Source organism: Lepidochelys kempii, chromosome 2 (assembly GCF_965140265.1).
Source record: "Lepidochelys kempii isolate rLepKem1 chromosome 2, rLepKem1.hap2, whole genome shotgun sequence".
Classification (NCBI taxonomy): Eukaryota; Metazoa; Chordata; order Testudines; family Cheloniidae; genus Lepidochelys; species Lepidochelys kempii.
This window is the reverse complement of record NC_133257.1, coordinates 269,929,567-269,954,508: the sequence shown is the minus strand read 5'-3', so window position 1 is coordinate 269,954,508 and position 24,942 is coordinate 269,929,567. Positions and strand designations below refer to the sequence as shown.

Below are 24,942 nucleotides of genomic sequence, written 5' to 3'. Positions count from 1 at the left end.
AAGAGATATTAATGAAGCTTATTGATAAATCATCTCACAGCCTCCAGCGTTTGCAAGCAATTGCTCTGAAACCCAACCCGCTGTCCACTCCGGAATACATTGACCTGCTGATCATGTCGGAACAACAGGAACTAAAGCCTGGGTACCAAGAAAGAATAAAATCACTGAGAGAGGTTAGGGAAGTAGCTGAGATCATAAGAAAGATTGCCAATAAGGAGGCCCTGCTGCCAGGAGAGAAGAATATGTACAAGAAGCTTGAAGAAAAACAGTCTACATTCAAAAAATTTGTGAAAGAAAAAGTGGATATGGTTAAAAGCTGGTTTAGATAAAACCTGACTGCAACTTATCCATGAAAATGAAAGCGCCGTTTAAACAAAGCATGTAGCTGAGCTGTGATTCACGATTGGTGTCTCTCGTTGTTTTATAACATTTACTTTTAAGATTCAAGAACCTGATTCTCCTCTGACTTACCCCACTTTTATTGCACTGACATCAGTTTACACCAGTGTAACTGACAGCAGAATCTGGCCCCTGGAATCTGGGGGGGGAAACCATTTTTCTAAAAACAACAAAAAATGCAGCTGGACTCCTTCAGAGGAAATTGCTTCGGTGTCAGATGTTCACAAGGAAGTGTCTCAGGTCAGGGTTAGAAACCCTTGTTCCGTCTGTACGAGCGCTCTCTGTGTTCCTGCTCAAACCGAAGCTGCACCCGTGTAAGGGCCACAGCGAGACGTTTCCTCCCAAATGCTGCTGCTGACAACGCTTTTCTTTTGTCTCTCCGTGCCGGTGGTTTGTGAGCTGAAAACAAGACAACAAGAAATAAGTAATCGCAGCCAAAAGAAATGTTACGCTCACCCCAAGTCTTCTCTCCCACTCATGTAAACTGGAGTGACTCAGCTGAAGTCAATTTAGTTTTACCCCTAAGCAAAACTATTGCAAGGGGAGAATGCGACCCAGTGTATATGTTAAGCAAAGCCTTAAAGAGGCCGAAGCTGGGACAGATTTGCCAGGTCTCAGAATGGTTAATCAGGGCGTGGGTGGGAGCTGTTCCATCAGCAGCAAGGGACAGTCAGCACCTCCAAGAGCAGCTGCATTTTCTCTCTTCTGTGTTCTTGTCTCTCCCCTTGTGCGTGTGTTTGTCCTGTTTTGTCTTAAAAGAAATAGAATTGGACTTCAGCAAGCACAGCAGCTGCTTCAGAGCATCCGAACAAACTTTATCTCTTTTTCCCCAAAAGGTACAGTTAAGCCCGTCTTTAATACCACCTAAGAGGCTGTCGGGCAAGAGTTTCCCACTCTGTGAGGCTCTCTACGGCGAAAGGGAATCAGGGGTATGGTCAGAATGGAAGTCTTAGGCCATGTCTACACTGGCACTTTCATCATTAAAACTTTTGTTGCTGAGGGGTATGAAAAAAAATACCCCCCCGAACAACAAAAGTTTTACTGATGAAAAGCACAGGTGTGGACAGCACCTCGGCAGCGGGAGCTGCACTCCCAGCGAAAAAGCTGCCGCCCCTCGTTGGGGATGGCTTTATTTTGTCACGGGGAGAGTGCTTGCCCCCCACCCTCAGATTGCTACGGCCGTCAATGGAATTTGGGGAGAGACAACAGAATATAGGATTAACCCTATAAACAAGTTTTCATAAACTTTACAGCACCTCGTGCACTACTGGGGCTATAGAACAAAACACCCCCTTTCCCCCCCATATCTGAGCATTGTCCTTGTAGGGCCGAGTCCCTCCTGGCTGCCTGCACACAAGGTTTGGACACAGCTAACTTGGGAAATCGCTCCCTGGTGGTGATGTGTATAGTTATTTAATCTGCACATTTTCACTGGTCCAGGGCAGAGAAATGGACAGAACTCGTGCCTTCTGTTTGGCACCATGCCCTGCCCTCACTCCAGTTAGTGCTTTGGCTCAAGACCTTTGCAGAAGGAGAATTTTGCCCTACAAGCGGGTGACTGTCTAGCTCTAACTGTCTAGCTCTGAATTAGCCAGGCTGGGGAGCTCAGCTGCTGGAAAGTCCCCACAGTGAGAGTGTTACACTGAGAAACAGGAGCTACAGAATTCAGGATGTGATAGCAAACGGCAGCAGCCCTGGCAACAAAGCTCAGCAGCGACCCCTTGAAGAGAAGGAAAGAGATGACAGCCCTGGAAATCCACCCTGCTCGCAGACCAGGTGTTAGCTCCTCACCTCTGCTGTGGGGTGCAAGACTAGATAAAAGGGGCTCTAAGAGGATGTCTACACTGAAATTTGAGTCTGTCTACACTGTAATTAGACACCTGCAGCTGGCCCGTGCCAGATAATTCAGGCTCATAGGGCTTAGACTAAGGGGCTGTTTAACCGCAGTGTAGACATTAGGGCTCCTGGGCTCTAGGACCCTCCCACCTTGCAGGGTCCTAGAGCCTGGGCTCCTGCCTGAGCCCAAACATCTACAGCACAATTAAACAGCCCCAACTCAGCTGGCACGGGCCAGCTGCAGGTGTCGAATTGCAGTGTACACATAGCCTAAGAGACCACTAGGATGAGGAGCAGCAGCTGGGAGGGGAACAGAAGTGGCTGGAAGGCTAGTAAGACTATTTACTAATGTTTTAACTATAACGAAGCTCGGGTCGGCCCTGAGAGGGGTTTAGAAGCATCCAACTGCTACAGCTGTATCAGAGACTTTGTGGCAGGTGGAAAGTGCCCAGTCACGCTGGCAGCTGAAATCACCGTTCACGCTGAGGATATTTCACTCACACCTGCTTATTTGCTCGTGCTCATTAGCTGTGCTGGGTGATAAGACCCGTCCCTGCCGGGACTGATTTACCTGGTTCTGTTCAGAACTGCGCTGGAGGAGCTGGTGTGTCTTACGAGCAAATTCTACCTTCCCTCTATTACCTTGTTATTCCAGTATAGCCTATAATCAAGAACCAGTGTGTGTGTTTGTAACAATCTGCATTTAATAACCCGTGTAATTAGACAAGCTTTATTCGATGACGGGTGTATCCACACTCAGTATGTTCTAGTCCATTCCCTGTGTGTTCCTGTATTCCAAGTTTTTATTAAATCATGTAGCGGTAGTTTTATAGTTTAATAAAAACGGATTTGATCTGGATCAGGCATTTGTGTCTGTCTTTTCCAGACCTCATTCTAACACCAAACCACCAGGAAGGATGACCCCAGACCTCAATCAACCCTTCCCCCGTTCTGGAGTTTTTTGATTATTACCGTGTTGATTACCATGATTTCTTAACATCAGAAATGATTTCTTCTGAGGTGACAGAACCGTCAGGGCTGATAAAGGAATGAATCCCACATTGTGCCAAGCCTCTGTCCCAGCTAGCTACAGCTGCCTCTCCCCTCAGGTCACTACCTAAAGATCAGTGTCACATGTTTGAGCCTCAGAGAGACACAGTGGGTGAGGGAATATCGTTTCCTGTACCACCTTCTGGAGAAGGCATCGTGCACTGGCCTGCAGATTCCTCAGGCACAGCTCAGTCCCTTGGTGCATCTGGCTCAGGCCTGTCCCCACACACTCCTGTTTGCAGGCCCCTCCTAAGCAGCCCCCTGCCCTGGCAATCACTGCACCCCTGCCTGCAACAGGCTGTTTCCAGCTAGCAATCCTTCCCTCCCCGCTCCTAAGCCGCCCAGCCTGGCTCCACAGCCGGTTCCCAGACAGCTGCCTCTGGCCTGCAGCTCCTGATCTCACACAGCCTCTGGCCCCCCCGAGCCAGGGCCCTGCTGCCCTCCGGCAGACCTGGCCTCCCTTTGCCGTGGGTTACGGAGCCCCGGGCGGGCTGGAGGTTGTGCTGCTGGTTACCGGCGCCCAGTAAGGAGCCGGCAGGTTTCTAACAGGGGCCTTTCGGGGAAGCCGCTCTGCCCCCATTTGTTTGTGAGCATTTCAGGCCATAAATACAAAATGGAACAGGGGATCGCTTTATCCTCCCCTGAGCTTAGGGAACTGCCTTTCTGTTCCTCTCCATCTGCCCCCATCTCCTGGCCCCACCTGCCCCCCACCGCCATATTTACATCCCTATCCCATATTCCCCTGCACTCTGCTGTCTCCCTCTTGCCCCCATCTCCCACCAAACTCCCCATTTCCTGCCCAGTTTCCAGACATGGAGCACAGGGCCCTGAGGGCAGCCTGGCTTCAGTCCCACTGGGAACACGGGCAGAGAGAGGCCATCTTTATTCGGGCCAGCCTCCCGGGCACCTGCTGTAAAGAACCATCTTGACTGAGTCAGCCTGTGGCTCGCGCCCCGTGGGAATCATGGGAGACAGACATTCTGAGCAAGGCGAGACCTGTGCAAGGTTGATGCCAACGACCACGAGAGCCTTAAAAATCAAATAAACTGTTCAACAGCCGCATAGCAACACTGAGCAGCCATGTTGGAAGGAGAATCCTGAAACCAAGTGAAATTGCAGGGGAGAGGGGTGTGACAAAGTGGGAATTTTGGTAATATTTTTTATGATTCCTTTGTGTGCCTCAGTTTACCTCTGAGCTTTGCATTGCTGTGCATGGAGTGTAAAGTGTTAAATAGCTGCGCTTGAGGCAGAGCAGGGGACATGAGGTGTGTGTGTCACCCCAATGGCGAGCAGCCAAGAGGAAGGAGGTTTTCCCCACCTCTCTGCAAGGAAGCAGAGCCAAGGCCCCTGTCATAAATATAAAGGGAAGGGTAAACACCTTTAAAATCCCTTCTGGCCAGAGGATAAACCCTTTCATCTGTAGAGGCTTAAGAAGCTAGGATAACCTCGCTGGCACCTGACCACAATGACCAATGAGGAGACAAGATACTTTCAAAAGCTACTTTCAAAAGCGGGAGGGAGAAAACAAAGCTCTCTTTGTCTGTGTGATGCTTTTGCCAGGGACAGAACAGGAATGGAGTCTTAGAACTTAGTAAGTAATCTAGCTAGATATGCGTTAGGTTATGATTTCTTTAAATGGCTGAGAAAATAAGCTGTGCTGAATGGAATGGATATTGCTGTCTGTGTGTCTTTTTGTAACTCAAGGTTTTGCCTAGAGGGATTCTCTATGTTTTGAAACTAATTACCCTGTAAGGTATTCACCATCCTGATTTTACAGAGGTGATTCTTTTTTACTGTTTCTTCTATTAAAATTCTTCTTTTCAAGAACTGAATGCTTTTTTCATTGTTCTTAAGATCCAAGGGTTTGGGTCTGTGGTCACCTTTGCAAATTGGTGAGGATTTTTACCAAACCTGCCCCAGGAAGTGGGGTGCAAGGGTTGGGAGGATTTTAGGGGGAAAGACATTTCCAAACAACGCTTTCCTAATAAAATAAACCCGGATAAACATTTGGTGGCAGTGGAAGTCCAAGGGCAAAGGGTAAAATAGTTTTTACCTGGGGGAAGTTTTAACCTAAGCTGGTAAAAGTAAGCTTAGGAGGTTTTCATGTAGGTCCCCACATCTGTACCCTAGAGCTCAGAGTGGGGAAGGAACCTTGACAGCCCCAGATGGAGAACAAAGGGGAGATGGGTTCATAGCTGACCTTTGGGGAGATACATGCATACGTGGGACTAGGGACACAGGGGCAGAGACAGGGAAAGAGCCAAGATGGCTTCGACGGCAGCATGACTCAGGAGAGCTCTGGCCAGTCTGAATCCATCTTAACCCCTGTCTCTCTGCTACCTAAGAATTCCAGAATGGGTGGGGACAGTGACCAATAAATTCTTACCGTGTTTGAAAAGGCTGGGGAAGAGCCAGAGGATGTGAAATCGAACAGGGCTTTGCTGATGAGAGGCTTAGAGGCTGCTTCCCCAGGCTTGCTCAGGACAGAACCCAGCATTAATCACTGGAAAGTGAAACACGCCCAGGGAAACATCACAGCGCTCCAGAGACCCACAGTGACTGTGGAGGGGCCGCAGACAACCCCTGAGCCCAAGGGAAAGGTGCCAACGGCCCCGACAAGCAACCCCAGCCAGAAATCCCTTTCGGCCTCTGACCGCAGGGGGGCTGTGGCCGCCAGCACCGAGCCGGTGAAACGCCCGCGAGCCCACGCTGCCGAGCGGCCGTTCACGTGCACCGAGTGCGGAAAGAGCTTCCAGCACCGGGGAAACCTCATCACTCACCTGCGGGTGCACACGGGCGAGAAGCCCTTCACCTGCACCGAGTGCGGCAAGAGCTTCAGCCAGAAGGGCGACCTGATGCGGCACCAGCGCATCCACACGGGCGAGAAGCCCTTCGAATGCAACGTGTGTGGGAAGAGCTTCTGCTCCAAGCAGACCTTCATCCTGCACCAGCGCATCCACACCGGGGAGAAGCCCTTCTCCTGCACCGAGTGCGGCAAGTGCTTCAACCGCAAGGCCAACTTCATCACCCACCAGAAGATCCACCGCGGGGAGCGCCCCTTCGTCTGCGCCGAGTGCGGCAAGGGCTTCTGCGCCAAGAAGACCTTCATCCTGCACCAGAAGATCCACATCGGGGACCGGCCCTTTGGCTGCTCCGAGTGCGGCAAGAGCTTCAGCCGCAACGGGGATCTGACCCGGCACCAGCGCATCCACACTGGGGAGCGGCCCTTCGCCTGCGCCGACTGCGGCAAGTGCTTCAGCCACAACGGGGAGCTGATCAAGCACCAGCGCATCCACACCGGGGAGAAGCCCTTCACCTGCACCGAGTGCGGCAAGAGCTTCAACCGCAAGGACACCCTTATCACCCACCAGCGCATCCACACCGGGGAGCGCCCCTTCGTCTGCGCCGAGTGCGGCAAGACCTTCAACCTGAAGACCACGCTGATGAAGCACAAGCGGATCCACACGGGGGAGCGGCCCTTCACCTGCGTGGAGTGTGGCAAGAGCTTCAAGTACAAGGGCAACCTGCGGACCCACCACCTCACCCACACGGTGGAGCGGGTCTACCCCTGCACCGAGTGCGGGAAGATCTTCAGCCACAAGAAGGAGCTGACGGTGCACCAGGCCGTCCACACGGAGGAGAGACTCTTGTCCTGCTACGGAGACGGGGAGTCGTTCAACCCCTTCCTCCAGATGCACCCGCTTCTGCTGTCTGTGCCCCAAGCCAAATGCCTCTGGAAGCCTTAACGCAGTGTACATAAGGAGGGAGTTAGAGACATGCTACGTCCCCTGAGCAGGAGCAGAGGAGGAGCAATGCTGTAATTTAGGATTTGGACATGCCGTGGTGCTGATGAAATAACAGGCTCCCTGGCACAAGGAGCTCCCAGGCTGAAGGCCTGCGCTGACGAACCAACCGTGCATCCCTAAGGAAAACACAACTGCACATTCCCTGCACAACGCAGCTCGAATTCCAATGAAAACAAGGGCCCGAGTCTTGCCCTGAAGGATGCCAACACTGTAGTACTAATCCCATTTGCTGGGTTGGACGTAACCCCCAGAGGTGCTAGAGAACGTCTGGCAGGAGGGACGGGAGATTTCTGGGAAGGGATCTGGCTTATGGAGCAGCGCTTGGAGGGCGTTGGGAATGACATGGCCCGGGTTGACCGATGTGGGGTCTTCATCTTACTACTGAAAGGAGCGGAGGGTGCTAGCAGGACTCTCCTGCCCGTTCCTGTGTGGAGCAAACACGGGAGCGTCGTGCTCATTGGGATAGTTCTGGCGAAGACCAGTGGTTTCTCAGGGCGGGGGGTGCTGTGCTGTGTGGTGTTGTTAGGTCAGGCCCAGTGGGTACTGGGGGGCGGGCGAAACTTTGCTACTGCGCTGTAGTTATGGCTTATGCCAGCAGCTCCTCAGTGGAGCTACTGGACAGACCTGACGGACAGCGCCTGTTCCAGCCGGGCCGGTGACAGTCTGGGAAATGAAAGAAAACCTCAGTCGAGTGTGGACTTGAGGACTCCAGGTGCAATGCCCTGGAGCAATAATTACTGTAGTGCTCTTTCCTCTCTGTTCTCTTACTGACTATTTACCCACCAGGAGTGTGCGCCGGGCTTCACAACTGCGTACGGCCTGATCCCTGACCTGAGAAGTGACCATCTCACTGAGACCACCTAGAGGTCTGACAGAGATTCACAGAGTCCTAGGGCTGGGAGGGACCTCAGGAGGTCGTCTAGTCCCGTCCCCTGCACTCCCAGCAGGACTAAGTATTATCTAGACCATCCCTGGCAGGTGTTTGTCCAACCTGCTCTTAAAACCCTCCAGTGACAGAGACTGGTTAGAGCTGGAAAAGACCGATTGGTCATTTTGCCCATTCCTAGCCAATGCAGGGTCGGGCTCTACTCTGTATTTTCTAGGAATATGTCCAGCCTGTTAACCCTCTCCAGCGATGGGTCGCCCCTCGCTCCCTTGTGAGGTCCGTGCACAGTCTAATAGACACTGACTACTTCTCATCTTGTGTGAAAGGGACTTGGGTTTAGTTGCTAGTTTGTAGTTAGGCAAAGGGTCATTTTAACGTTAAAATTTGTCGTTCTCCGTGTGGATAGCCTAGAATCCTAGTTGTTAGATTTGGAAAAGAACTAATAAGTCTTCTAATAAACTCTAGTACTTCTCCCTGGCACTGCACGCCTGTTCCCTCCAGTGCTTGGTCCGTCTAACTGTACGTGTCCCAAACTCTGGGGTGTCACCTCTCTGGGGGGGTGGTTCCACAGCCTGAAACGTCTCCCCCTTAGGAAGTTTTTTTCTGACATTCAGCTTTAATCCTTGATTTCGTCCAGTCATCCCCACCTTGAATTACTGTAAAATTCTCTCTCCCGTGCCCGCCCCCCCGTGTTTCCCACGGATTGTTATCGGGTCCCGTCAGGTCACTGCTCAGTGAAGCTGGACCTACTTGTCTCTTTTGCTCATTCCTCACCAGTCAATCCCTTGTGCCCCCAGATCACATTGTGGCTGTTCTCTGAACGGGCCATCGGTATTTTTCCAGCTCTCCTGAGGAGCCCTGAACAGCATGCCGTCTCCAGTGGGGTTATCCCAAGGCAGAGAGATGGGGGCTGTCACCCCTTTGCTCCGTTACACAAAGCCTCTGTGTATTGGCCTTTTCAGGTGCCAGGATGGACTGGAAGCTCCTGTCTAATCTGCTGCTGTCCACTGTCTTCCCCCAGGTCCCGATCAGTGTTTCCTGCTTCCTGGATTCTTTCCTTCCCACTGACTCTCTGCAGGGCAGATGCTGCTTCCCTAATAACATGCTCTTACTGCCTCTGCTAGGTGATTCGTGAAGAAATGGCATAAATCAGGAGCTCCCAGTAACACAGCCGTGGCACCCGCTGAGCACCTGCTCCCAGCTCCGTCCCGTGGCCTGTTGTTATTACTCTTGGCTAACACGTCTGCAGCCAGCGTTCAGTCCGTGGGATGGTCTCTGCTGACGCTGGGTCAGCCGGGACAGTACGTTTTGATGAGATGCTCTGTCAAGTGCTTTACTCACAACCAAGTGCGTCTTATCTCGCGCTTTCCCTCCACCCGCTAACTGTCCGAACAAGCAATCCGGGCACTGCCTTCTGCTGCTCCCTGCCCCAGGCACCTTCTGGGGGCGGGAACGAAGACACCCTGGCTCTCCCTGCTCCGGCCTGTGCTGTGCTGTGCTTTTCCCACCGTGGCCGAGAGGGGCTCGGGGCTGGAGTGCTTGAGAAAACGGAGCGTCCGTGGGGTTGGTCTGCCAGGTTCCGGATGAAGAACTGACCGAGAACCACAGCGAGTAGGAGGGGATGGGATGTGGAGACAGAGTCCCCTGTTGGGTCCACTCTTCCCCCACCCCCAAACCCAAATCCCTCTGTTGTTAAAGGAGCCCGGGGGGCAGGCGCTATGCGAACATTTCACGATCCAGCCATTTCACATCAACTTGTGATTTACAGACACCGCGTGAAGGGCGTTGGTTTGGGCCAAGTGAGTGACTGGGGGAAAATGGCAGCCAAAGGGACTGGCCGGAGTCAGGGTGGAATGATTGGTGCGTTGGTCCAGGAGACCAAAATCCCCCATGGGGGAAAGGAGAACAAGGGGGATTTCTATAGGGCTGAAGTGGTGTCTAGGCCTGGTCTGGCTCTGTATCGGGTTGTGCTCACCACCCACGGTGCCTCCTACCGGTTGCTATGGGAATTCGCTCTGTCCAGCAGGGCACCCTCCTCTTGTAGTGTCTCACTCCCGTCACTGCTTCTCCACCGTCTCCGCTGTCTGGGACTCCCGAACTGTGGCGTCCTCTTCAGGGCACGGCCCTCCGGCTGTGCCCCAACTCCGTTGTCTCCCCGCTTCCAGGGAGCCCGCAGTCCTTTGCCCAGCTTCTCGCCGCAATGGACTAGAGCGCCTAGTCCAGCCCCTTGCTCAGGGGCAAACTGCAGTCCTTTGGCCGGCCACTTCCCTCAGCGGCCAGTGGGGCAAAAGGGGGCGCCCAGGCCTGCCCACTACTCTGGGCCCCAACCCACGGACCCTCTCGCTGGCAGCTGCTCATGGCCTCTCCTTCCCCTCTGCCGCTACCTGCTTTCCCTGGGCCACTTCTCCATAGCCCCAGCACCTACTCGGCCCCTGTGTCAAGGACGCGGTCTGGGAGCCAGCCGGGCTGGAGCTCCACTTGCTCCCCCGACCCTGCCCAGCACGGCTCTGTCGCACGCACTTCTCTCTATGGGCAGCCAGGCCCACTCCCTCAAGCTCCAGGAGAGACTGAGCTCCTCGCTGCCCTGCAGCCCTTCTTATAGGACCCAGCCTGGCCCTGATTGGCTGCTTCTAAGCCTTCCTCTGGTTGGCTGGGTTCTGCACAGCCACTCCAAGGGCTGCTATTAACCCTTTGCCAGCCAGTGAGGGGCTGCTGCCCCGTCACAGGCTCCTCTGCACAGGGTGAATTTCAGCCCTCACTAAATCATATTTTCAGGACCCTTCTTTTCTAGCGGGTGCTGAGAGCCGGGGTCCAATAGTTAAACTCTCTGAAATAATTTGCTAGGAAGCAGCTTGTTCCCATCTCCCTTGTGAAAGGAATTTCCTCTGGTCCCAGCTCAGGGTACCCCACAAATGCCTTCAAAGTTATTCACCCAGCTAAACTGAGGACGAGTTAGCAAGGGGTGAAACTCCTCTTTGCAGATGCTGCCACCGCTAAAGGAGTTTTGGCTGCTAGAATCTCATCTGTGACTCAGAGTCTGAAGAGAGGTTGGATGACGATAAACCAGGCAGGAGCTGTGGGTCTGGACCTGCCAGATTTATAAAGGGAGTGGCTGGTTCTTTACTAATATGGTTATTTTGTTGCCTATTGACTCATTTATTTGTAACTTCCTTTTGGGCTGTTTGGACAGAATTCTTCACTGACGTCTTCTGCATGACCTTGCTAGCGATAGATAGCAAATTAATCGGTGTGTGTGGTGTATATTCTGCAAATGTATTTGTATGTAAAATTACTCTTATGCCATTGGTTATTGGGCTCCAATCCTGGGCTTTCTGGTGTCAAATGGGAAAATTCCCCTTGGGGTCAGGACAGGGCCCACTGATGGTATTTATAATTCTTATGCAAAAATCTTCCCCTCTGACGATTCTTATTGTGACAATAGGGTCACTGTGCTGAGAGGTTGTGTAGCCTAGAACAGTGGTTCTCAAACTTATTTGATTGGGCAGATCATTTATGAAGATATGGAACAAAACCGGCCCCAGGACTGACCCTTGGGGCACTCCACTTGATACCGGCTGCCAACTAGACATGGAGCCATTGATCACTACCCGTTGAGCCCGACAATCTAGCCAGCTTTCTATCCACCTTATAGTCCATTCCTCCAGCCCATACTTCTTTAACTTGCTGGCAAGAATACTGTGGGAGACCGCGTCAAAAGCTTTGCTAAAGTCAAGGAATAACACGTCCACTGCTTTCCCTTCATCCACAGAACCAGTTATCTCGTCATAGAAGGCAATTAGATTAGTCAGGCATGACTTGCCCTTGGTGAATCCATGCTGACTGTTCCTGATCACTTTCCTCTCCTTTAAGTGCTTCAGAATTGATTCCTTGAGGACCTGCTCCATGATTTTTCCGGAGACTGAGGTGAGGCTGACTGGCCTGTAGTTCCCAGGATCATCCTTCTTCCCTTTTTTAAAGATGGGCACTACATTAGCCTTTTTCCAGTCATCTGGGACGTCCCCCGTTCGCCACGAGTTTTCAAAGATAATGGCCAATGGCTCTGCAATCACAGCCGCCAATTCCTTCAGCACTCTCGGATGCAACGCATCCCCCCCCATGGACTTGTGCACGTCCAGCTTTTCTAAATAGTCCCTAACCACCTCTTTCTCCACAGAGGGCTGGCCATCTCTTCCCCATGCTGTGATGCCCAGCGCAGCAGTCTGGGAGCTGACCTTGTTCGTGAAGACAGAGGTTATCGTCAGTCTCTCACAATGCCGTCTTTCCTCTCTAGCTCACTAGGAAACTTTTTTCCCTCCCTTCCTCTCCGGTGTGGGGCGGCTACAGTGACCCTGCTGCCGCGCCCTGCAGGCTGGCTTGCTGGGCTCCTGCTCCAGCTGGGCAGGATGTGGCGCCCACCAGCTCTGCTCTCGGCCCCCAGGAGCGTAGAAGGCTCACACGCAAGTCCCTCCACCGGTGCCCGGTGAGCTCCCAAGAGCAGTCTAAGGTTTTGAGCCTAATCAAGGCTCCCCCATGAGAGCTGCGCTCCCCGGGGACAAGGCAGATGGCAAGGCCTGTGAGCGCTGGGGATAAAGCGTCTCAGCGGCGGGGACCCGGCTGTGGCACACGCTCAGAGAGGAGCCCCGGAGAATCCCGAGTCTGACCAGCTTCAGCTAACGCTGTAAAATCTTCTCCTTCAGAAAGCCCCTTGCACTGTAAGACCAGCACTCACAGCACTGGCCCCGCATGCTGCCCCCAGCCCCCAGCCAGAAAAGGAAATTAATAAAATCTAACATCCCCGCCCAGAGGTTTTACCCCAAAAAGGGAGAAATGTCGGAGACGCCATGAAACCCACCAGGGACTTTGCTATTGATCGTGTGTGGAAGGTGCTCAGATACAGCGGGGATGGGCAGCAGCATAGAACCATGACATCAATACACAGAGTAATGCTCGCAACCTCCGGCCCTGTTTTATGCTCCTGTGGCTTTAAAAATTAAAAATATTTTAAAAGGCGGCTTGTGAATGTTCCAATTTCAGGCACATGATGGCGCTGCCCCTCCCAGCTGCCTTCTCGCAGCACAGCACTCATAAGGGAGGGGACTACAGAGGTCCTGGTTTGGGCCCCGCTCAGACAGGAGGTCTGTGAGCGTCAGTCCCTGTAAAAAGAAAAGGAGGACTTGTGGCACCTTAGAGACTAACCAATTTATTAGAGCATAAGCTTTCGTGAGCTACAGCTCACTTCCTCAGATGCATATATATATATATGCTCACGAAAGCTTATGCTCTAATAAATTGGTTAGTCTCTAAGGTGCCACAAGTCCTCCTTTTCTTTTTGCGAATACAGACTAACACGGCTGTTACTCTGAGTCCCTGTAAAGACAGCATGTGACGGAGCAGGAGACAGCATCAGCCCAGAAGCAAGACCGGTGGAGGGAGAAGGAAAAGCAGGGAAGAGGGAGATCTCTCTCTAAGATACACGCCGAATCCACTGGAGTTGCACTGACAAGGCTTCCCCTGGCTGGCAACGCCCCTTGCAAGGGGTGTTTCTCACTGCAGAGGGGTCCCCAGGCGAAACCTAGTGCAGGCTCAACCTGCGTTAATTTGGGGTGGATTTCCCACGGTGAGCCCAGTGGCCAATGTGGATCCTGAAGGCTCCGCACATGCGCTAGGCCAGCCTCTTGCCTCGGTAAGAGCATTAGATCATCTAGTCTGACCTTCTGCATGGCACAGGCCAGTTACCCCTGTGCTGAGCCCAATAACTTGCTTTGGCTGAAGCGTTTTCCAGAAAGGCTCCAGTCTGGATGTGAAGACATCAGGAGATGGAGAATTCACTCCCTAGGAGTTTGTTCCAATGGCTAATCACCCTCACTGTTAAATTTCTCATTTGAATTTGTCTGGCTTCAGCTTCCAGCCATTGGTTCTTGCTGGGACTTTCTCCATTAGATTAAAGAGCTCTTTACTACCGGTATTTGCTCTCTAGGAAGGAATTTACACACTATAATCAAGTCACCTCTCAATCTCCTTTCTGATAAACTAAACAGATTGCATTCTTTACATCTCTCCCTGAAAGCCATTTTCTCCAGCCCTCGGGTCCTTTTGGTGGCTTTTTGCTGCACCCTCTCCAACGAATGTCAGTGTTAAATATCAATCAATTAATCAATACCAGGATTGAAAACATGAACCTGTCCTACGACAGCTCATGGACTAGCTCCTCGAGCCCAGAGGCTGCTGCAGACTCATTAACCGCCACTGGCCTGTGGACTGCGCGCTGACCATCGGGGGAGAAGGGGGGAGAGACTTCTCTTTCGGTTGACAGACTCTGAGGAAGGCAGAAAGTAGGGGAGACATTTCAGGGATGCGGGGCCTGTGCAGTGACTGGGAATGCACTGAACAGTGGCTGCTGAGCAGCCTTCGAGCAGGCTAGGCTAGGGACGGGCCAAGAACATCTTGTTCATAAATCTGCAGCCTGTCATCCCAGTCAAAGGGAGGTGGAAACAGTGTCAGAGGCTCCATGCAGACCTCCCTGGGGCTCCAGGGGAACTGGTGCTGTGTTGGGGATGGGTTTCCTCCCCTCTTCCCCCATCCCTAGAATTCACCCTGGTAGGACACCTCACAGAAAGGGGTTTCCAGGCTGGTCCCATGCTGGTTTGTTGGCAGTGTCTGTACTGGTCAGCAGATCTCTGGGTGGTGCTGCAGCACTGTTGTGTCTGGGGCTGCCCTCCAGTGGTTCCAGTCACACCGAGAGGCTAGGAGTCCCCTGGGGGTGATGGGTCATCGTGTGCCATCACCAAGGATTGCCAGCGTCCTACGAGGTTCTGTCCCATCCCCCCTGCTGCTCCGTGTGCAGGCGAGACCTCCTGGCAAGATCATTTCCAAGCATGGGGCAGAGCATCACTCCCCTGCTGATCCATAATTGTCTCTTTCTTGTCCCGTGGACCCTGCGTGTTTGGTCTGTTTGTTGGAAGAGGCTGGATGCTGCTGCTGGAGCCACCTCTTGCTCAGCCCTAGGAGGTCAGAAGTCTCACTCCGCGGCTGGGTAGAGTCCATTGCTGGAAGGCTGCTCGCTTCCCTCCTGTCCCTGGTTATTAAGGGGATTCACCGGGGGCAGCGAGCCTGGTGACGAACAGCGATGTCTCTTCCAGCCTTGCCCACACAAAACAGGAGGGGGAGGTGGTGCCGTGCCTTTTTTTGCCTTTGAGCCCAGTGGTTCGAGCACTCCCTGGGATGTGGGAGATGCGTGTTTAATTCCCCACTCTGACTGAGCGGGAGAAGTCCTACAGAGCCCCCCGGTGAGAGACCGTGCACACACTGACCAGCCAAGAGTTGTGGGTAGACTGTGGGCGGGCACCTGTTCGATTCTGTCATCTGTCTGTGGGATTCCAATTATACTTCAATAGACGGGATAGGATTATGCGTGGAAGGGAGTGTTCAATTACTGTGGCGAGGTTAATGACCTACATGACTATTTCCTTGACTTTACGTCTTCATTCCAGTCTTTTGCTGAAAAACTGTGTTAATTTCTTTTTGCAACAAATTGGTCTTTGACTCCTTTAAAGCATAAGAATTTGTAATGCCCTAAAGGTCATAGAGCTGGATATTCGTTCAGGGCCTGATTCAAAGCCCAGCTGAGTCCACTGAAATCTTCTCGCTGACTTCAACAGGCTTTGCCTCCGGCTCCTATTCACCTGACCACTCAGTGGAGAAATAGCACCTGGAGTATCCAGTGCAGTTCTGTAGGCCAACGTCTTTCTGCAGGAAGAAGCAGCAGCCATGAGCTAAGAAGCAGGGAGTCACGTCCCATCTAAACTGCACCAAAACAATATGATATCGGGTTGTTAAGACACATTTCTGCCCTAATCGCACCAACAGCGACCACACAGACAAATCTTAAGATGTGCAAAGGGAACTTCGCAAGGTAACCCTCTGTCTGGCAACACCGCTTACCAGCACTTTCGGTTGAAAAGATGCCATCGATTACTTTTGTCTGTGCTTCCATTTGCTTCCCTATCGTTATCACTGTCTGGTCTTTCATCTGTTTGTGTCAAAATTTAAATCAACTCCGGTGGTGGGGTCTGATTGGCTAAAAAATTGTTTCATAGTGGGCTAGGTTGGGTGAAAAATACAGTTTTGTAATGCATTAGTTTAAAATGACTGGTTACTGTAGAGCTAAGTTTTAACTATATAAACTGGGGTCCAAAAGGAAGTTCTTTGGGAACCAACTCCAGGACCCAGCCCCGAGATCAGAGCTGCCAGACCTCAAAACCCTGCCAACCACACCGTGCGGAAGCTGGAGTCCCCCAGATGACCTGATCCCGACTGGCCAGCAGGAAGATTCTGTCTTCTTGGGAGTGGGGAGCACTGTAGGCTTAGCGTGTGCTGTCTGGTTTTGGTGATTGTTAATAGAGGCTCAGGATATTACTGTATAAGGCTCTTTCACTGGGGAAAGGCCCTGCAGATCCTCAAAAGATGATGCCCTGAGCCCTAGGAAAATTAAATTATGTAAATTAACCAGGTGACATCCTGAGCCCAGGGCTGGCCTTAGGGAAAATGGCACCCTGGGAGAACTTGTATTTTGGCAACCCCCACAACAGCCCTGGCCCCCCAGGCTTCTCACCCCCATCACCTCCGGGCCCCACTGCCTCCTCCCATTGCTAAATTTGCATTGAAAGATGCGCCAGAGCTCAGCCCTGGCACAAATGAAGCACTGGCTGGGCGGCCGGATCCCGGAGGGTGCTGGCCGGGTGCCCCGCTCCGAGGGCAATGTCACCGCCCGCGGCAGCGCAGAAGTCAGGGTGGCCTGGTGTCTGGTGTGTTGCCTTCCTTACTGCTGCGACTGTGGCTTGTGTAAGGTGACCAGACAGCAAATATGAAAAATCGGGACAGGGGTGGGGGGTAATAGGAGCCTATATGAGAAAAAGCCCCGAATATTGGGACTGTCCCTATGAAATCGGTCACCCTGGTCTTGTGGTGCCTGGCACTAGGCCTGCGGTTCAAGGCAGACTTGGTGTTGTCATACGGGGGCTGCATGTTGCCACAGGAGTGAGTGTGTGTGTCTGTGTGTGTGCTGGGGGGAGTGTGCATTAGAGGCCGTGCACTGTCTCTTTAAGCAGAGCACTCACTAGTCTCACTAGCCGCCAGCAGCTCCCACTCCTGCCCCAGAGGCAGCCGCACAAACCCTTCAGCGGAGGCAGGGAACCCGGGCAGGGGGATGGGGCACCCTGACATCAGGAGGCTCCCGGGAGCAGCTTGGCCGGGGGGGCTCCAGGGGGAGAGGGGGCAAGGAAAGGGCAGGGGCAGCGGGTTGCAGATGGCTGCCAAGTGGGTGGAGGGAGGGACAGGACACCCCTGCTCCGGAAACCCCCACTCAGCAAGGTGCGCCCCGGGTGGTCGCCCAGCCCGCCGACCCCTAGGGCCAACCCTGCCTCAGCCCGAGGAGCTGGGTGAGGGCAGGTGCCTTTGGCCCCGAGCCCGAGCAATCGGGTCAGGACGGGGGGTTAAGTGAAGCGGGTGAGGCCCGGAGGCCAGGGAAGGGGAAAGGCGGGTGCCTGGGGTATGCGGGGAACAGTCCCAGGAGACCCGCACGCTAAGGCCGGAGATTTACCATCCGCCCAAGGGGCAGGAAGGATCCAGGGACCTATGGTGGGTCCCACTCGGGCAGGGGGAAGAATCCGGCTTCGCACCCTTGGGGTTGGAGGCTCCTGGAGAGGCCTGAAGTACTGAGGCCTCACACAGCGCCGCTGCGGGGAGTCTAAGGGTTTTAATTTCCCTGCTGTTTGATATCGACGTTCAAATCCTCAGGCTCAGCATAAAGGCCGTTTATTAAGCAATGAAGCTTTTTTAACCAACTTCCTCACTTCTCCTCACCCCCCACCCCCAATTCCCCTTTCTAACGTTTAGTTACAGGGTTTGGTAGGATTCTTTCAGTGAGGAGGTTGAAGTTAATTATATAGGGATAAGTTTCATTACAACTCATTGACAGTGGCACCCATTGCGGGGCTGGGTGCCTCCAATCACTCAAGAATTAGTGGGAGGCAACATGGCCTAGTGGGTAAAGCACTAGACTGGGACTCAGGAGGCCTAGATTCCGTTCCCCGGTTTGCTGGTGGATGACCCTGGGCAAGCCACCTCACCCCTCCAGGCCTCAGGGATACTCCTCTCCTTGGTAGGGCGCTTCAAGATCTCCTAATAGAAGCACTGGATCAGAGGTAGGATGTGCTGTGACGCGGATGGTCCTTGTTCCAAGGTGCTCCCAGTCTAAGGACAGACAAGCAGAGTGAGGCCGGGAGAAGAGGAACAACAGTGGGCGACTTACATGCAATCCCCTCAATTCACTGTAAGTAGCACAGCAGGAATGGAGTTTTTAAAAGTCCTTAAATGTTGACAAGCTCGGGTCTTTGCAGATGAGCTCCGGGAGGTTGTATCATGCATTCGGTAGCTGACTTGGAGGTGACTGCGAGAAGCTGACAGATGGGTGTCCATTCAACAGGCCCAGCCCCTGTACTTGTCTCATACACCCAAAAAGAGAACAAAGGAGGCAAGGTGGCCCATGAAGAAGAGAATAAGCTTCAAATGCAACATCACTGTGGGTCTCCATAACCTCAGACACTCTCACGTCACTGTGTACCGAGCACACCTCTCCACCATGTACAGCAGACGTAAGAGTCAGGCTCTGACAAGGCAATGCCCAGAGGGTCACCTTGAGGGATAGGTGAAGCTGGGTACTCAGAGGGCCCATAGGAGCGGCCGGTTTGTATAATTTTTGGTGGTGCCCAGAATGGATCCAAGTCCCGCCCCCCAAACCAGCTTAAAGCTCTGGGAGGGAGCTTGGGTGCTGGTTGCAGGCTCTGGGCTGGGGCAGGGGGTTGGGGTGCAGGAGCGGGTGTGGGGTGCAGGCTCTGGGAGGGAGTTTGGGTGCAGGAGGGGGTTTGGGGTGCAGACTCTGGGAGGGAGTTTGGGTGCTGGGTGCTGGCTCTGGGCTGGGACAGGGGGTTGGGGTGCAGGTGGGGCACAGGGGTGCACAGGGACGGCAGGTGGGGGTGGGGGAGGCACTGGGGCAGTAGACAGGGCTGGGGGATGCTCTGGGGAGGGGGTGCAGGGGCTGCAGGCCGAGCCAGGGAAGAGGCGTGGTCCCAAACATTGGTGGAGCCGGACTCCCGGGCCCTGAATTTGCTGGAGCTCAGGCACCAGGGGCCCCTACAACTCGCCACCCTGAGTAACCATGAACAGAGCTGCGCTTGCCAGGTTGTCTCCTGGGTTCTTGTTTTCTGAGAACTGATCTGAGAAGACAACTCTGGTAAACCAGCTCCAAGCTAAAACAACGAGGAGTCCTTGTGGCACCTTAGAGACTACCAAATTTATTTGGGCATAAGCTTTCGTGAGCTAAAAAGCTTATGCCTAAATAAATTTGTTAGTCTCGAAGGTGCCACAAGGACTCCTCGTTGTTTTTGCTGATAGAGACTAACACGGTTACCACTCTGAAACCTGTCACCATGCAAAGCTCCAAGCTGTTTTCCTGTAAATGGAGTTCACTGACCAAGCAATTCCTAAAGGCCCTGGGCTTGACCCCATATAGAAAGTGCAATGGAAAACAGTTTAATTGTGTAAGATAGAATCCGAAACTGGATTATAAATAGAGGAAACCATGTAAAAGTTCCACTTTTCTGTGAAAGCCCCACAGCTCCGGTGGACGGCGTGCAGGCCGCAGGGACCAGCAGCCCGTGAAGGAAGAATACACGTCGGGTCTCCGAGCTGAATTAACAGCACCAAGGTACCGTGTTGTGTGTGAGTTTGAAAGAGGGGCTTGTAACAGTTGTGAAAGCATTGAAAATTCTCATCCGTGGTTTGTTAAGAGCAGTGGGCGTTTTTACAGCCCCAGTGTTCTGGGCACTTCACACTATGGCCAAGGTTGTCAAAAGTGACTCGTGGAGTCGGGGGCCCGGCTTGACACAGCTCAGAGGCGCCTGACTCTCAGAATGTGCTGAGCACCCACCCCTGGAAATCAGGCCCCTTGAAGGGTCTCCAGTTGGGCACCTGAAAACTGAGGCACCCACAGTCACTAGCCACTTTTGAAAATCTTGGGCTAGAAATAAAACAACATGGTCCCACCTCAGATAGATCCAGGCTGAGCTGAGAATGACGTGAGGAATACGGGTACCCAACTGTGGGGAGGGAGGGGGAAGGTTACAGCCACACAGACACCTGCACATCCTGGGGACTTACTCTGAACTTTTTATTATTTATCTTTTATCAGAATCGAGGCCTCACTGTTTTAGGTGCTGCACAAACACATAAGACATCTGTGTATGTACGCACACACACAGAGTCCCTGCCACAAGCAGCTTAGTTTTATTTTTTTTTTTAATTAAATAATAATAATCAATGTTGTTCACTGGCTCCTGGTGGGAATCCTGGAGGGAAACGTGGGGACTGGGTGAGGACTCGGTGAGCTCGCTGGACAGGGCATTCCCAGAGTGGAGGGTATCACGGGAGCAGGCATGGAGCTGGTTTGGCAGAAGCAGATGAATGGGCACCGAGCCTGGCATTCCTGGTGCTGCAGAGGGGATGGCAGGTGACGTGATGAGGGACGAAGTCAGGGGTGCAGAGAGGGCTGGCATTATGCAGGGCTGTGGAGGTGAGGACAAGAAGTTTGAACCACGTGCAGTGAAGTAGGGAAGAGCCAGTGGGGAGATCGAAAGAGGGAGTCGTCTGGTCAGAATGACAGGCTGGGAAGATGATTTTCGCAGCAGCATCTTGCACTGGGGAGCTGTGATGTGGGTATCCGGGAGGCCAGAGACGGGGAGGTTGCAGTAATTCACGTTGGAGATGATCCAGGAGGACAAGAGGTTTAGCGGTCAGGCTGGAGAGGAAAGGTTGGCTCTTACAGACATTGTGGAGGCAGGAGCAGCAGGATTTGTCCATGGTCTGGGGGTGAGATCCAGAGGAGCTGTCTGGGGAGAGGCTGAAACGTAGGACTGGGCAGTGAGAGGACGCAGAGAGCCAGAGCCAGAGAGAGAGCGAGAGATGAAACCAAGGAAGCAGGATACAGGGAGATGACGCATGTAACAGGCTGGACTCTGCTCAGTGACTCTGATTTCCTGTCACCCGGCCCCTTGTGAAGTGAATTACACCAGTGTACTTTGGGGTGTGAAGCACTTTCGTTCCTGCTGGGCAACGCTTTCCATCCACTTTGCACTGGCGTAGGTGACAAGGTGCAGGGCAATGGGGCTCAGGCCCACAGAATTTGGATTGAACGTGGTAACAGGCCAGAAGTCAGTGAGGGGAAGTGAGGAGGACAGAATGCGCTTGGAGAGGGAGTGACTTTAGCAGCAGCATTTGTGATAGACAGGAGGGGAATGAGGTGAAAGCAGGGAAGCTGGAGATTTTGATACAGTAGAAGATATTGATACAGCCCCTTGGATAATACCCCTGTCAAGCTTCCTCCCCCACTCTGAACTCTAGGGTACAGATGTGGGGACCTGCATGAAAACCTCCTAAGCTTACTTTTACCAGCTTAGGTTAAAACTTCCCCAAGGTACAAATTAATTTTATCCTTTGTCCTTGGAATATCCACTGCTAGCACCAAACTCTAACTGGGTTTACTGGGAAACGTAGTTTGGACACGTCTTTCCCCCCAAAATCCTCCCAACCCTTGCACCCCACTTCCTGGGAAAGGTTTGGTAAAAATCCTCACCAATTTGCTTAGGTGACCACAGACCCAAACCCTTGGATCTGAGAACAATGAAAAAGCATTCAGTTTTCTTACAAGAAGACTTTTAATAGAAATAGAAGGAAATAGAAGTAAAGGAATCACCTCTGTAAAATCAGGATGATAGATACCTTACAGGGTAATTAGATTCAAAACATAGAGAATCCCTCTAGGCAAAACCTTAAGTTACAAAAAAGATACACAGACAGAAATAGTTATTCTATTCAGCACAGTTCTTTTCTCAGCCCTTTAAAGAAATCATAATCTAACACGTACCTAGCTAGATTACTTACTAAAAGTTCTAAGACTCCATTCCTGGTCTATCCCCGGCCAAAGCAGCCTACCCACAGACCCAGACCCTTTGTTTCTCTCCCTCCTCCCAGCTTTTGAAAGTATCTTGTCCCTCATTGGTCATTTTGGTCAGGTGCCAGCGAGGTTACCTTTACCTTCTTAACCCTTTACAGGTGAGAGGATTTTTCCTCTGGCCAGGAGGGATTTTAAAGGGGTTTACCCTTCCCTTTATATTTATGACAACCCCCACCTCGGAGAGCCCCTAGGCCCCCTCTCCAAGACCCCAGCACAGAGGGGTATCGGGGTGTTCTGGGGTGCGCCAGGGGCTGGAGGAGACATGGCAGGGGCATTCTTACATCTCTGCAATGGCCCAGAGGAAGCACTGAGGCAGGGCACAAGTTAAGGCACCCCTGAGCATACGAGCCACCCCCCTGCACCAGCCGCCGTGCCAGTGTGGGATGAGTCTGGCCACGGGCTGCAGCTGAGAGGGTGGCAAAGAGAGGGTTAATCTGTATTGATGTTATACAGGGAATAGTGACAAGACACAGCACGAGCCTGGATGTGAAGCATTCTGATATCGCGGTGTGACATTCTGGGGATCCCCCAGAGCAGTCAGGGGGTCTGTCACCATCTGCCTGTGACCGTGGGTCCCTTAATCCTGTGTGGCTCTGGCTCGGAGCCCTGGCACCAGCATCCAGCCCACAGGCAGAAAGGTCTCACCCTGGCTTCCAGCAGCCTCGTTATCCCTGCAGGGTGACCCCACCAGCCCTTCCAGTCCCAAGCATCCCCAAATCCGCCTACCCCGAGTTCTTCACTGCCAGACCTTTTCCCCTCTAGTTCCTCACCCCAAAGGCTTGAAACCAGCCCCCCAGTTCTCAGTTCACTTTGGGACACACTCCACACCGTTTGCACACTAGAGACCCATCATTTGTCTCTCCTGGGTTGTACAATGCGAGGTGCTGGGGGTTAGTCTTGTCTGGCTGGGGAGGCAGCTCCTCCCTGCCTGGCTGGCCACCACCCTGCTGGGAGCGGGAGATGAAGCTTTAGGAACCAGCTCCAGACTCTACATACACGATACATAAATCCCTAAGCACAGCCTGGATCCATCTCGCACAGTGATCAGTAAGTTGAGAACATCACAGGCTTTCAGAAAAGAGCTCACTCAACATAATTATACACAATAGCATTGTACACAATCCTTTGAGTCCATTGCCTGTTCTTAGGGGTTCAGACCCCCTGTTCTGCCCTTGGGGTGTCTGGACCCCGTGACACATGGCAAAGGGGGCAGCATTTGAACCTAGATTTTAGTGGGGCAGTAGCTCCACGACAGTTAAGGTTGAAACTCTCCTCCTGTGTAGCAGTCTAAAATCCCCCTGCACACTCAACTGCCTTGAAAATTGCTGTGATACCAACAATTTTTTGCACATAGGTGGGGAGGGGGGGGTGCTTAACTTCATCAGTCTCAGCTGATGACACCTGTCAGGATAGACCTCAACCAGAGGAGCATCCCTGAGGGAACCAGGACGCAAACTAAAACAGAGATTTATTTGTCAAAATCAGCGCTATGAACGGCCCCCGAAACGAAGTGGAAGTGAGGTTGAGGCTGTGGAACAGACGTCCAATAGGAATAGTGGGGGCAGACGGACTAGTTTTAAGAAGGAGCTTGGTAAGTTTAGGAACGGGACGATATGACGGGGCTGCCTACGGTATCAGAGGACTGGACTCAACCCAGGAGGTTCCTTCCAGCCCTATGTCTTATTGTTCCCGAATCAAACCACAGCTTAATAATACCAACTAATTATACTTCCCTGAATGCTCATATATAAGGCTATGATTTCATCATGGTAAAGGCCACGGACCAGTCAAGGGCAATAAAAAAAAGTCACAGCCTGTGATCTGTCCGTGACTTTACTAAAAATGCCCCTCACTAAATCTTAGGTGCTGGGGGAGGAGGGGTGCTCCAGGGGAGGCTGCTGCTGAGGGGGGTGCTCCGACAGTCACTGCTGCTCCTGGGGGGATGGCGGCCAGTAGCCCCACCGCCGCTGCTGCTCCTCCAGGCGGGGGGGGAACCCGGGGCCCCACCGCTGCTGCTCCTGGACTGCTGCTCCGTGGCAGGGCCCGGGATCAGTTGTCTGGGGCCGCCGAAGCAGTGGCCAGAGTGGCTGGCCCCGGGGTCACCCAGGTGCTGGGGCAGCCCTAGGGTCAGCTACACCAGCCGCTGCAGCTGCAGAAGTCATGGAGGTCCTGGAAAGTCATGGACTCTGTGACTTCCAGGACCTCCATGAAAGACTCACAGACTTACTCATATATAAGCTAACAATCACATTTTCATCCTGCTCAATAAATATCAGTTGACAATTCCTAATACTAGACAAATAATTTCCTAAATCATTTGAAATCTCTCAGCTACAATTGTGGGGTACGGCATTTTGGAAAGAGGGCACAGCTGTCCCGTGCGCATGCTAGGAGTATGGCTTACGTAGTGCGCAGCTACTAGTGTGCGTCAACTCAGTGCCAACGTACCCCCATGTGGACAAGGCCTGAGTTCATACATTCGCTGAGATTAAACTTTAAAACAACCCTCTGTAGGGCACATATCAAGAGGAGGCTGGTGTGATGGATTCTGGGGTAAACGTGTAACAGGAAGACAGTTGGTGGGTGGCTTGCGGTTCTGTAAGTGTAGGTAAGAGACATGAAATGGAGCCGTTCCCTTTAACGCTCCTCTGGGAATGGTCTCGGAGAGGGAGATTTCCTTATGCTATATCTATTGGCAGATGTTCCTGCTCTATTCCAAGGTGCAAGGCCTGAAAGGTGTACGATTTTATTTAGACTTTAAAGTAGGGGTGGGCAAACTTTTTGGCCTGAGGGCCACATCGGGGAATACAAATTGTATGGCGAGCCATGAATGCACACAAAATTGGGGTTGGGGTGCGGGAGGGGGGTGTCCCTTCTCTGGCTCATATGCGTGGAGC

General features: G+C 52.6%; 2 protein-coding genes across 7 annotated transcripts in view; both read left to right on the top strand.

Moving 5' to 3' along the window:
- Nucleotides 1–24,942, top strand: part of LOC140905753 (uncharacterized) — a 162,776-nt gene that overhangs the window by 89,499 nt on the left and 48,335 nt on the right. The window lies entirely within an intron of this gene.
- LOC140907952 (uncharacterized) lies at nucleotides 5,730–7,753 on the top strand. The gene has a single exon (XM_073335040.1). It carries the CDS (start codon nucleotides 5,730–5,732, stop codon nucleotides 7,029–7,031), a length of 1,302 nt encoding a protein of 433 aa, XP_073191141.1. The 3' UTR covers nucleotides 7,032–7,753.